Source organism: Echinococcus granulosus (assembly GCF_000524195.1).
Source record: "Echinococcus granulosus chromosome Unknown EG_S00001, whole genome shotgun sequence".
Taxonomy (NCBI): domain Eukaryota; kingdom Metazoa; phylum Platyhelminthes; class Cestoda; order Cyclophyllidea; family Taeniidae; genus Echinococcus; species Echinococcus granulosus.
In genome coordinates this window covers 2581708-2595076 of record NW_020170381.1, presented here as the reverse complement: position 1 = coordinate 2595076, position 13369 = coordinate 2581708, and the positions used below count along the sequence as shown (strand labels likewise).

General features: G+C 39.9%; 2 protein-coding genes across 2 annotated transcripts; both read right to left on the bottom strand. All coding sequences in view use genetic code 11, as the record gives it.

Annotated features, from left to right (window-relative positions):
• Positions 1-2610: 2610 nt before the first annotated feature.
• On the bottom strand, positions 2611-5028 carry EGR_00290 (Poly(rC)-binding protein; the record flags this gene model as incomplete). The annotated part of the gene is made up of 5 exons (XM_024489539.1): positions 2611-2716; positions 3426-3544; positions 3948-4168; positions 4769-4805; positions 4954-5028. 5 exons carry the CDS (start codon positions 5026-5028, stop codon positions 2611-2613), a joined length of 558 nt encoding a protein of 185 aa, XP_024356217.1.
• A 2837-nt stretch (positions 5029-7865) lies between these two features.
• EGR_00289 (Poly(rC)-binding protein) lies at positions 7866-10082 on the bottom strand (the record flags this gene model as incomplete). The annotated part of the gene is made up of 5 exons (XM_024489538.1): positions 7866-8009; positions 8392-8523; positions 8921-9037; positions 9694-9726; positions 9930-10082. 5 exons carry the CDS (start codon positions 10080-10082, stop codon positions 7866-7868), a joined length of 579 nt encoding a protein of 192 aa, XP_024356216.1.
• Between the last annotated feature and the right edge of the window lie 3287 nt (positions 10083-13369).

Sequence of the window (13369 nt, the reverse complement as noted above, 5' to 3'; positions counted from 1 at the left end):
GTGTGTTTTATTAGAGGACGCTGCAGTTCTTTTTACCACTGGCCGTACTGCATACCATTCTTTTTGCCATCACCCCAAAGCGAAAATGTTGGCGTAGGTGGCAATCATCATGGGGATATGATAGATAGGCAAAGCACTAGTGGCCAAGCAAGTGCTTTAACAATGGCAAATTGCTTTTGCGTATTTTTTGGTCCTAAATACCAGTACAGATGCACAAGAGCAATTGCCATTTACGAAGAAATGCAGATTTAATTGGATTTTCTAGAAATTTGTGGAAAGTTCTTTGTTTAATTAAGTGACGCTATTTTAGCGACACTGTAGAGAATCTAAATTAACCATCATTGTTGCTTTTAGATTTATTTGTTCGGGCAAATTAATAATACGTTTTATTATCCAAGAGCGAGGTGGTCTCAGGTGCCTAAGAACGGACAGATGGAGTAAGCCTTCGTCACGAAATGTTGAAAACGACTACACGGTCTGTTTAACTCCTTTTCCATCATTTGTCACACTTTTTGGGGCTGGTGTGAAAGCTTGAATGGGGATAGGCAGTTGGAAGGTAGCTAGCATACGTTTTTTTCAAATTTGCAAATAGTTGACACTACGACAGAGAGGCAACATCAAAAGTATTATATCCTCATTAAGCTCATTCATTTGATTTTCTGACAATATGCGAGACGACATCCAAATTCACACAAAATTTTTCCATAAAATCACCATTCCGAATCTTTTTAGCTCTAAGCGCTGTCTCTAAAGTGTTCTTTTTTAACCACGACACTGAGAGCAGACCGTGCGCACGTACATCATAGGAAACATTAGTCATCAGGCCGGTCTTTTGATGATGATATTCGATAGGTGATAAATTTAAGATTTTCGGAAGAGTGACTATTATATCCTAGAATCGAGGTCTTATTCTTTAAGTCTCTGCGAAGCCGCAATGTTGTTATAATTCGCGAATATTATATTGGATAGTGAAATGAAAGATTTTAGTTATAGGACCAGCCAACCATGAAAATACGCATCTATGGTTTACATCGGCGATGTGGGAAGTCTACTTTGATCTGCTTTGGTGATTCCTATGTTGGAGTACTTCGTCTCACGTTCCATCATACCAGCGGACAGTCTTTTCTTTTTTTAATCATTGAGATATCATGAGCGCTTCGTCAAGGTGGCCAAGGCACGCGTTCAGTCGTGGTGATAAGACCCGCTTACTTGAATTGCCGTGCGCATCGGCTGCTACCAATCTCCTTGGGAGGAATTATTTAATAAGTCCAATTTTTCCTTGAATGGAATAAGACAATTAGCTTATGGTGAATTCAAGAGGGGAATTAGTTGAAAGTACACTTATTTATAGGGTTATTTTAGCTGTCTACCTGACACCTTGCGTAAATAATGTGAAATACTGAATCCAAGGTGTCAAACCCTTTAGTATGTATCGCTTTCAAGTTTTAAATTTGAAAGCCATTACTACAAATGATAGCTTGAATTTTGTCAAATATTCTCCTTCAATGCGCACTTCTGATAGTTCAAATTGAAACCTTATTTATTTAACAATTAGCAGAGATTGCCAAAGTGATAATTAACAGTATATTTTCTTTGCTTTATTTGTACGATAGTAGTAGCAACAATTTAAGTTTTTGGTAGCATTTTAATCTTTTTTTATAAAAAATGGATCTAGGCGCAAGATACAACTCTGAGTTTCAGCTGACCAGACAATTATGTCTTATGGCACCGACAAGAGGATAGGAAACATGTTATCCGCCAACTCCAGGTCTTGAACGTCTGCAGACGTGTTGCAGCACACCATCACTAGATGTATCACTTTGGGATCATTTGATATGCATACTTCTGTTAGCAATGAAGTTAATTTAGGCCAGTCACGCACACTGTTAAGAAGCCATAAAATTCAACTGACTGTGGGCTACTTGTCAAATAATGTGCACCACTACGTGGGAGTTGGGTCATAATTCCAAACATGACCTTCTCTTTTGAGGAAGGTTAACATTTGACATCACGAGGTTACGGACATAAGGTCCAGATGACATTTTATCGGTTGAGTTTTTCACTTCCCTTTACTCCCTTCAGACTTGGCTTTTGAAATTTCGAGAGCAAAATTAGCGATACACCACAATTGTACCTCTGGTCTCTTTTGCTGCAAAGTGAAATCGCACAGAAAAAAATTTACCACCACACTAATAAATCAGTATAATTGGTGGAAAATATGGGAGCGACAGCGAGTGTTAACTGTTTAATTAAATTTCAGGGGTAAGTTAGATTCACCCCTCTGTCAAAATGGAGTCTAATTTATCAGATTTACTGGATTTAGATTGTGTGCCTCGTAAATAGACACTCAAGAACTGACAAGGTTAGTATCTTCTGGCAATCTTTACCTCATTTACTACAGTGGTTGAACCTTAAGTGCTGTAATTACTTAGATGCTATGATGAGATTCCTTGGGGCTATAAATTCGTCTTTCGAGATAACCAAAATAACACCCCAAAATGACTTCGTACCCACTTATTCGTTAGGGTTACCACTTAACTCGAACTTTACTTTAACACATTAATTCAGAAGAGGGCACTCATCTAAACGAGGGATTCTGGAGCATTCTATTTACAAGACAATATTCAGCTTCCTGCGTTTGTCGCTGGTGCGAAGTCTTGCAATCACGTTGTCATTATGAAATAGGTTGGACGATCTCTGAAGGCAATACGGTGGCCTAGAGTGGAAAAGCTGACATCAGTTGGGCACAATTTTACCAAATACACCCATAAGTCAATGAAGGACTTACCTCGCGGCATTGTAAACTAGACAAGAAGAACCGAATAACTAATGAGAATAGAAGCAAATAGATGTGGCTGTCAATTGGCTCAGAGCATGGGATATCACATTTACCTAGACATGTTGGTTTTGTGCCATTTATTTGCCTTGCTTAATCACTTATTTATTTATTTGCAGCCCAGTGCTTGTGTAGCAACATTTTGGAGTTGCAGGACTTAGTATCCGTGTAATAGGTTGGATTGAAAAGTACACCGAATCACCATCTTGTGTTAGCTCGTAAAATCTAATTTCCTACCATAGACTACGTGTGCAGGTTAACTTCAAGTAGGCCACCGGTTTGCCTCTCCACTACATATTGTTCAGAGTGGAATGAATGAAGATTGTATTCATAGACTTTTCAAAATTTAGGGTTTGTTCAAACGATTCTCCCCACCAATGAATTTAAAAGGTGTGTACTTGCTACTTTCCCTTCTGTCATTCCCGCAAGCTCTAAAGCACTTCACTAAAACTACAGAAAGTATTGCAGGAGAACAATTAAAAGCCATGATGTTCACCATTATCGTCATTTTAAGTCAATGTAGGATCTGTCACATAAGCATTTTCGATGAAACTTGGCTATACCCCACTCGTAGGGACGCTCTTCTTACCTGGCATTGATCATGCTGATTGCTGAATCAACGGCCATCGGCGATCCGATTATAGTGATTAAGCGAGAACAATACTGAAACTTTTCATCGTTAGAAATCCATATTGTGGCTTGAGATGCCTAAATAACGTTTGGAAACAAGTTTATTCCAAAGAAAAATCTAGGCGATATTTGTGTGTAACTGGTACGGATCTCGCTGATTGTTGCGTATGTTCATTGCGTCAGATCTCTTTTTTGAGCACTACGATCATCCGAGCTGTCACTTTAAATAGCAAGTAAAGTGAATTTCAGCTGGTCAGCTGAGTGCTAGCGATAAATCAAATATGCTTTAGTGGGAATTTCTGCCTGAGGCTAGTTCTAGCTTCCACTGCATCACACAAAGTGTCAGCAGCTTTTCCTCAACGTCAACTTTTTCTAGTCTCCCGCATCTACCTGGTTCATTGACTTCATTTAAGACAGAATAATCTGTAATTAAGATCACAATTGAAATGTTTTCCGCCAAATGAAAAGAAATTAAACTCACCTTCCTAATTTCATTAATCTTCATTCCACCCCTTCCAATGACACAGCCAATGAGGTCGTTGGCAACGAGCATATCTCTCCTCACCTCCCAATTAGATGCAGCTAATAAAACACTACTGAACAAGGTGGCATTTGCTGGGTAGGTTGTTTGAGGCGCTGGCGGTTGCAGCTGCAGTGGCGGCGGTGGCAACAGCGCGGCTGCTGCTGCTGTGGGCAGTGATACTGTTGATGGCAGAAAAGAGGCATTCCAAATGTTCGGCTCCTTCATTTCCCACCAAAATAATTTTGCTCACGTGCTACTACAAGCGGAGCGAGAACACGCACTCGAGTATTTACGGAGTGTGTCAGCTCCCGCTTTTTTAAAATACTCAGAAGTGAGGCAAGATTTTTAGTTTTTTTAATCTAACCGTTAAAATGGGGAGCATGGCCTTAAGACACCTACTTTTATTTAAGATGGTGGCTGTGACATTTGTTATTCGCACTAGAATAGTCGAAATTCGTGCTTTTCTGTAAAGGCAATTTTTCGACCAAGCAATAAATTTAATTAGAACCTACCTAGAATTTGTTACATAAGTAAAAGTGAATTCATGTGACCGTACTGAGAGAAAAAATGGTGGCTTTTTATAGCCCAGTCGTTAATATCTAGCACTGACGATTTTTGTTGCGCTTTCTATATTTAAGGTCTAAAGTAATGAATAGTATGATGTAAGTCACGTAAGCCTGTCTGTCTGGAGAGTCTCGATGGGATTGCGCCTTTTCCCATGGGTATTTAACCCTGTATTTGCGATCGTGCAAAGGAAAAGCCTCATAACAATGGCTCACCACAGCGAGCGAGGAGTTCGTTCAAAGCATCCGCTTCCTACAAGATAAAATACGATACGATTATTCACATATTCAGAGTAAATAGGAAGCGCAAAGTGGCCTAAAGTCGAGTCGAAGAAGGTTATTTCTGCCTTATTTAGCAAGTGAGGCAAAGCAAAATTGTTTAATCTTGCATTCTCAGTTACTGCAAGTAGGACAGGCGTTTCCTTTTTATCTCGATTACTTGTTATGTAGAAGTGAATTGTTGACACCAAAGACATAAAGGGAAAACTGTTATCGCAGAGGTTTTTCCATGTATAGTAGATGATACTAAGTGTTCTCCATACGTTTCGAGCTTATCAGATGACATGTAATGTTTCTTGGGAAGGCGACATCTGGTTTTGTAATTAAGTTGGTCAAGAACATTCGATTTATGTCAATGTGATATCGAATTATTTGAATAGGACGACGGCTGATGTTGACCTCATGAATGCGACAACTAAGGTGAGATTTAAGCCCATCACCCCAATGGTGCTGCATGGTCAAATCTTTTTTGGCCAAAAATCGTCTAGTCAAAAAGTTTGTTGGGTTCTCAGTTCAGCCCTCTACAGTGACACTTGATAAATTGTGTCCTATCCACTGCATTCAACTGTATGTGTGCATGGATTGTAGGGCATCTGTATGGGTCAGTCTAACAGTACTCCTTGCTGTGTTCTCCAAGGAATCGGGTGTAATCCAAGCTTATCTACTTTGAGAATTTAAGTTCAGTTCTAAAGTTTCATAAGATTCTCGTAAAATCTATTGCATAGCATTCAAGGAATGTGCAGTGGTAGACTGCGTCTCCCAGAAATGACTTAAATGCATAGTTTTATTCTGGTGATGGTACAACACGTTCCAGAAAACCCTCTACTCTTCACAGTAATGAGGAACTGTGTGTCAGCATCTATTAAAATATGTTATACATAGTGTGTTAAGAAGTTTCACTAATGCTGAACGTGAATTATTAAAGCGAAACAGGTTTTTTTTCACCCACGTCAAATAAAAAGGGGAAAATTTTGGTGGAAGTCAAGAGGATAAGTGCCGCATGCCGTGCAGTAACGTGTGACAACAAGCTTCACAGTAGGTCAGTTTTTCCCCACTTCTTCTATGTCATATGAAAGAAGTGAGATGTGGTTAAAATTGACTTTTGTAATGTAATGCAGAACGGACAAACGCCTTTAAGGCATCTGCCGCAGTGCTTGTTTTGTGTGAGAGCGTGATGCACTGCAGATGGTGCTGCCATCTACGAAGTTCTACTGAAGGCCGAGCAATTGCGGCTGAGATCCATCCGCCCGACACATTTTTAACGAGTGCAAGAAAAACTTCCCCCATAAACACCCAGAACAAATAAATCAGTAGGAAGAATGTCCTAATCCTAAAGTACAAAGCAAGACCCCATTTTGGACGAGGCAAAACTTCACTCGTCAGAAAAATTGCCACTCTTGGTAGGATCTGAATGCGATACTAAACTGACTCCTCCTCTGACATCTCTCCATCTTATTATCATCGCTTCTAGACGGTAAACCACCACATGCGAAATGGACGATTGGGAAATGAAGGTGAAGTAAAACATGTTGTAAGGGTGGAATTTGCAAGCAGGTTGGTGTTACAGCGGAGAAGGATAATAAACTAAAATAGTATTTATTTTACTAAGAAAAATTAAAGTTATTTGGTTTGCACTTTAAAGAACCTCACCTGCTTAACCTTTTGTCTGTTTGGACGCAGCATGTTGCCTTTTGCCGATCTGCATGTGGTCGGGCTTAGAAGGTAATTTGGATTTAATTGGGGTTTACACAAAAACGCAGTTAGCTTTTACTGTTAGCATTATATTGTGTCCGTTTGCCAAATTAAACGAAAGCAGATTTAGGTTTTAGACTATTCACACATTTGCAAAACAAAAAATTCTGGTGGAAGTCAAAAAATATTTCCTCAACGAAATAAAATCATTTACATTGGCACCGTTGATGTCTTCAATTTTCATCTTTTAGTCACCAATGCCGCAATAGAGCCAAAAGATCTTGGCTTAAGTTGAAATCGAAATCACTTATACAAGGACCACTAATGGACCGCACAAAGTGATTACCTTGCTAATGCATTTTCCTGAGGGAAACGTGTCCTTTAGTGATTCGTATCGCCTTTCAGTGGCTTGTAGGCCAGACGTGCCTTTCATTAAATTACTGAATGTCTTACCTTTAAGTCGGTGACTCTTTGTCCACTGTTTCGAAAAGTGCACGGTCTGGAAATCATTGGAGCTGCAAATTTCAGCCTCTGAGGAGAAGAAGGCACCCCTGAGTAGGCACTGGCAGTTTTAGACGGTGGAATGTATGGTATTTCGTTTGATCTCCCCTTGATCTATTATGAAAAATCGGTTTCCTTAAATTTTGAATAATGTTGCCAGTACTTTGCACGAATGCTATCTAAATGTGCCTCCATTTTACGCACAATGGTTACTTTGCGCATCGCGCCGTGTTGGGGTTAGTCAGAATCCTCCCTAGCCTCATTCCAGGAGCCCTCTCTCACGTGAACGTGTGACTGCGCACTTTCATCTGCTGCATGTAAAATAGGCCTAAATAGGTAGAAATTACTAATTACAAGAAACTACTTGCTTAAGGTTTTCCTTGAGATCAGAAAGCTGTTAACAGATTGTCAACATTCTTGGGCATCCCAAAAATTTATTTGCACACCTCACGGTGATATTCCTCTCCATGCCTAAAATGACCTTTTTGAATCAGCATAGATGCAGGGACGTTAATTTGCATTCCTACCTCCACTCCTGTTTAACTCCGCTTGGCTCATACATCTTCTGTTTGTGCGTAACTCGTAAAAACCCCGGCAAAATTCCTTTCCCATTTCGCACAGTTACTGTAACACGTGAACACTTCCCCTATTTGTACTTTGAGGTGATATACTTCTTTGTTCTGATAATAAAAGGTTACCTTTTCGGAAAGCTAATGCCTAAAATGATGCACTAACTTCTTTGATTAGTCGGTAGGGTCATGTTGTCAACTTCTGGATTAATAGGATTTGCCTGCGTTTGTCTATTTCTAAGGGTGCATCACTGCGTGGCGACACTTGTCACTCACCGCCAACGTACCTCTCCCACCAGAGCGCATATCATCTCAAGGCACATCGTAATCGCCGCGACTGTACCGTAGATGAAGAGAATGCGATCGGTTGAGTTGGGCAATTTATGCCGTGTAATCTTGAGCAGGGAACCCGTAAGCTGAGAAGAAACGGGCGACAGAGTTAGTGCAAAATAACGAATCGGTTGAGTTGCGCATCAGTTAAATTTCGTCAGCTGGCACTGAAATGAATCATAACCTAACTGCACCACTAGTTTTTACTGCGCTATCCTTTTTACTCTTGTGGTTGTGTCAATGTGTCTACGTTCCTTGAGATGAATCCGTGCAAACAATGTGGATGTTAAAAGCATTTTTGGAAGAGAATGGATGAAAAAGCATGCGTAGACTGATGTATACAGGAGTAGATTTCATGGAATTCTGAAATCTCTCCCTACCACATATTTTTTTCATCACTTTGTCTGCTAATCATTATTTTATAGATCAAACTTTAGCAAAGTTATCTTGCTAAGTAGATATCATTACCTGTCTTAGCTTGTGAATACTTTCTCCATGCTGGCCAATTAGAGGTCCACAAAGCGAGGTGGGCAAAAGTATCCGAAAAATGAACTTGGGAATGTTTGAAATGTTCTCCATTGTCAAACGATCAGCGTACATCTGTTTGTATTATAAAACAATTCATCAAGGACATATTGTGGCATAAATAAAACCCTCTGTAATGAATTTATACTTTGCTTCTCCTTATATCTGCCTACTTAAATCATGAGCAGCACATGCCTAGTTCATAAATCCCATTTGTTATAAAAACGTTGTTGTTTGCTGCTTTAGCTGGAAGTCTTTGGTAGTCAAATGCTTCCTTTTTGACCATGGTGAGTAATTGTCAATCCAAATTACACTGCAAAGGATAAAAGCTTGTTCACTTTAAGCCTAACTCATGATGATAAAGCAGTCAAAACGTAGTAATATCAAATTGATTGGCCATTATTCAGTTGCAAAGTTTGCATTCACTCAAGTTTTTCAAGCGTCACCAATGGTGTTAAAATATGGAACATACCCAAGCAAATTCTCGACAGAATAGTTTAATAACACGAATTACAGCCGACATATTTCCGGAAACAGAGACGATTCTCTCCTTTACACCCCTGTCAGACACCTTAATTTTTGCTCCGCTCTAAAAGTGAAAGCCGTCACCAAAGTAAACTGTGCAAGCCAAACTTCGTTCGTCTCTGGCATTTACTTCAGTCCCATCAGGTAATCAACTTCAAAGGACGCAGAAATTACAGACTAATTTGTACTTTCAAGTGCCAAATCTAGTTCAATGTCATTAAAGTGGGTGTGCTGTTACATGAAAACATCACGTAAAGCGTTAGGCGAGGACGCGTGCATAAACGATTAGATGTGAGTGTTTTGTATACCCTCTCGCCAGAGTAAGGACTGTCTAGCAATAGAATCTTCTCTCGAGGAGTTCTGTCATGACCGATGCAACTACGTCCACAAGTAGGGGCAATGGGGCGTGGCTAAAAACAAATCGCCCACGTGACAACGCACTTAGCTGAGCCTTAGCTGGGTTCGAAGAGTAGTCCTTCAAAATGCTTTTATTCGTTTTGTGAAGTGGAAAGTAAGCATTGGCATTCATGCTGGAAAACATTTTCTAGCCCATCCAAAGTTCTAACTTTTCATGCTTAGAAATTAGGAATATTTTGAGCGCTCATGACAAGCATTTCTCTTCAGGTTTCACAAAGTTATTATCGCCTTTATTAGCAAATATTTGAAATTAAAAAAATATACATAATTCCTCATTTTGCAGCATGAAAAACTTTTACTCACTCTTTTCCGGAGAAAGCTGATGGTTTCCCCATTCTAAAAATTTATTTACGTAAAATTTGGCGCTACAATACTACCTTCCCAATGATACATCCGGCCTCCTGCAATGAAAGCAGACTTTGGTTAAGTGCATAATTAATAAACTGGCTAAAGAATTAAACATGCTTGCTCAATTTACATGGATTTTAAACTTACTATCAGATATTTTTGAGGCAAAAGGGAGGAAATACGGAACCTACACGTCTTGACATCAGGCATCTTATTGAAACCGGTTTGTCCCAGGTGTATTTCCAACGGCTGTTTAGTGTGTCTACAGCCTCCTCTTTCTTTGTACTTTCACCCATATTCACTATCGGTATGACTGCCTCAAAGTCGACTCCGGCGGGACACATGCCCCTCCTAATGTATCCAATGCCTCTTTAAGAATGTTTTGGTACGTTAAATAAATGCCCCATTCTTTATGGCCGTTTTGGTTGGCTGACTACGCGGAGTGCCGGCCATATAGCATAGCCGAAGTAACGCCCCCATTGGTCGCAGCATAAGTCTGCAATTTGTCGGTCCTAAGCCAATCCCACGGCGTCTGGGAAAAACTATTCTTTCATTTTGGATCCAAGATACACTACTGAATCCGATATAACGTTTGTTGCCACTGTAGACCCTAAGCATTCGCTCTGTGTTACGTTTGATCTGTGGGTTAGTTAAAAGATACCATGTGGGTCAAATTAAGGCACCATGTTTAAAGGTGTAGATACTTTCTTTTTCTAAATAATGCCTACGATGTACAGTGGGGATGCTGCTCTCGGTAACAGCTCAAATATCGTTAAAAGTGTGAAAATCAAAACATTTTCAAAGGGGATCATTCGTGTTTGTGCACAATGACTTGCCTCCATGTTAGGCTCTTGGTGATTAAGCATACATAATCTGCTTTAAAGATGAGATATACGTAGCTTAAGGTCCAGGCTGGTTGGCGAACGGACTAGCTTATACGGCTATCATAATTGATAGAATATTCTAGCTCCCTTGCCACAAAAACATTCAGATGTGCATGATTCGGCCCAAACTTTCTCCCTCGAACATTTGGGATTTTTTTTGCCCATTAGGCACATTCTTAAGTTTCTATTTACCGACATTTCATCATGAGTATACTCTTGGGTTTTGGTAAAGTTGGGTAGGTGAGCAGTCAGATGTATTTTCTGCATTCCTCAAAAACCGTAAGCTGACATTTCCTAAGACTTTCATAAGGTGAGGCGCTCTTATTGAGGCCTCATTTGACATATACAGTGTTAAATTATATGACACCCATGACTGCTTAACTAAATTTGGGAATCCCTTTCTATTGGCATCAGGAGTTTTAAGTAACCGGGCTTTGGCATTATTTCTCGTGGCCACGGATTAAACTCTTTTTTAATAAATAGCATTACGTGCCAAAACCAACAGTGATAGGAGGACTTACTAATGTTTTACGCAATTTGGCGACCCACCCTTTGCATTGTGCGCTTGGACACCCAAAACTAGGTTGTCCTTTCACGCTATAATTAGGGAACAGAAAATGCATCAACGATCTGATCCAACGATTATCCCCCCGTCAAACGGCCTCATGCACATTGAGAGGTAGGTGGGGATCTGCGCCAGAGAATCACTTGGGCAAGCTAGATTAGTCCACTAAAATTTGTGCGCCTGTTCACTGTGGAAGGATTGGTGGCGACTCCGCATCGACTTTCCCACGTGGTCCTGAGACAGTTAAGGGCGTGAATGTCACACGGACTAAGTTAAGTACCGTCTGGTCTCCTTCGCAGCTATCACGCATTACCGGATCTACAACCTAGTGATTGAATGCCTCAAATTCATATAAATCGGCCAGGTGATGCACACCTAACCGATTCCCCTTAGCGCCTAAAAGCATCCATAGACCTCAGGAAAGACAACCGGACTCCTTGTTTATAAAATTATGAGATCAATTCATGGTAGTTAACGCCAGAAGTTAAATCGAAAGGTAACAGTTAATAGTTAAATTAATTTGACAATTTTTTGCGTACATAAAGTGGTGGCATTGCGCACCCCACTTTCAGTGCTGACAACTTTGGTTTAAAAATTTACAACCACGTAATCAAACGAGGACCGAAGCGCTTAATCTTTTCAACCCAAAATCGGGTATTTACAGTTTTACAACCGTAGTCTGGTTCAATAAAGCAGCATCTTTTTCTTGTTATTTGAAGCAATCTAACACAAACCCACTTAGTAGGCATTCAGCACTTGTTAAAGTGGTTCAGGCGGCAAAGTAAATGCCTAGTCTACAAGAGCCGGGTCATAGGAACGGTATTCATTGTGAAATACCAAAAATCATTTATTTCCTCAAAAAATGCCTACCTCTCCCTTAAGCACGGAGACCAGTTATTTCCAAATGGTAAAGGTTTTCATTCCCCCTGCTAGTTAGCAATATTTCCTGCAGTAGTAACTGCCCCGGAATCATCCAAGTTGCCTGTTTAAAAAGTGCGTTTTGTGACAAGGCTACCAGGGGAATCTTTGGTACACGCAATCCGGTAAATGGGTCTTGTCTTGGAAATAGATAACATAGCACTACAATGTGGCATTAATAATTCAGCTATGTTTTCTATACTAAATGAAAATATGCAAAGACGTTGGATTCGTGTAAATTTAGTCTCCCTCTATGCGTTTCATGCCCGGAACTTGAATCCACATTTCGACAAGTAGCCCAGAAACCTGCTTTCAAAATTCTAATGATGCATTTTATTAGAATCTTTTGAATTTCCAATCCCAGGTTCTATGAGTTGATAGATCTTTGGCATCCCAAGCGTCATGTGCCTACATACACCAAAAAAAGTTTATTTTAAAAAATGATGCGAAAAATTACGCTGAGCTACTTCAAGACCATTTAAGAAATGTCGCCTATTCAACATTGCTATCGCAAGCCCGACATTTACGCCCATGATCATTCAGAGTATGACAGCTATTAATTGACTGAATGGCATTTTATTAGTTATAGCTTACTAATTTTGTTAAGGTTCACCATATATAAACCACATTTTCGTTTCACAACTAGTTTTAAAATTCCATTTTGGTGCTAGACAGGCAGAGCCTTTATTCACCTGAATGGATCACTGAGTGTTTCGCTTGTTGAGATGCTCCCGACTTGATGCTGGTTGAGGAGGATAAATTACATGTCAACGCTTTCGTATCTTACGTAGGATCACAAATACGAGGCTATTTTGATCTGATTTCATCTACCAAAAAGAGGAGACAAATTGCTTGACCCCATCTTAGGAATTATAATTTTTGGTAACATTATTTAAACTAGGGTTAAGAATGTCCCAATTCAACCATTGCGTCAGAACTTTTTGGTTTCGAGGCAGGAGAAGAGGGTCATTTGAAGCTCCAAAGTCGCAGTCAGGCAGCCGAGGATGCACCCTTTTTAGTTATCGCGACATCCAACAGGGAAGTATAGTTGTTACACGGAACTGTGAAAAATCACTAACATTAAAATTAACATGCCTAGAGTACCGTTTTTTACTCATTTTCTTTCAGGATACAATGCTAATATAGAGCGTTATAGACTATAGTAATCGCTGAAATGCTTGGATACAGAGTAGTGCTAACAACTGCAGCGAGTACAAAAGGTGCTCCAGAGCACGCAGTGTTACCAGAAAAGAAGCGTTTTATT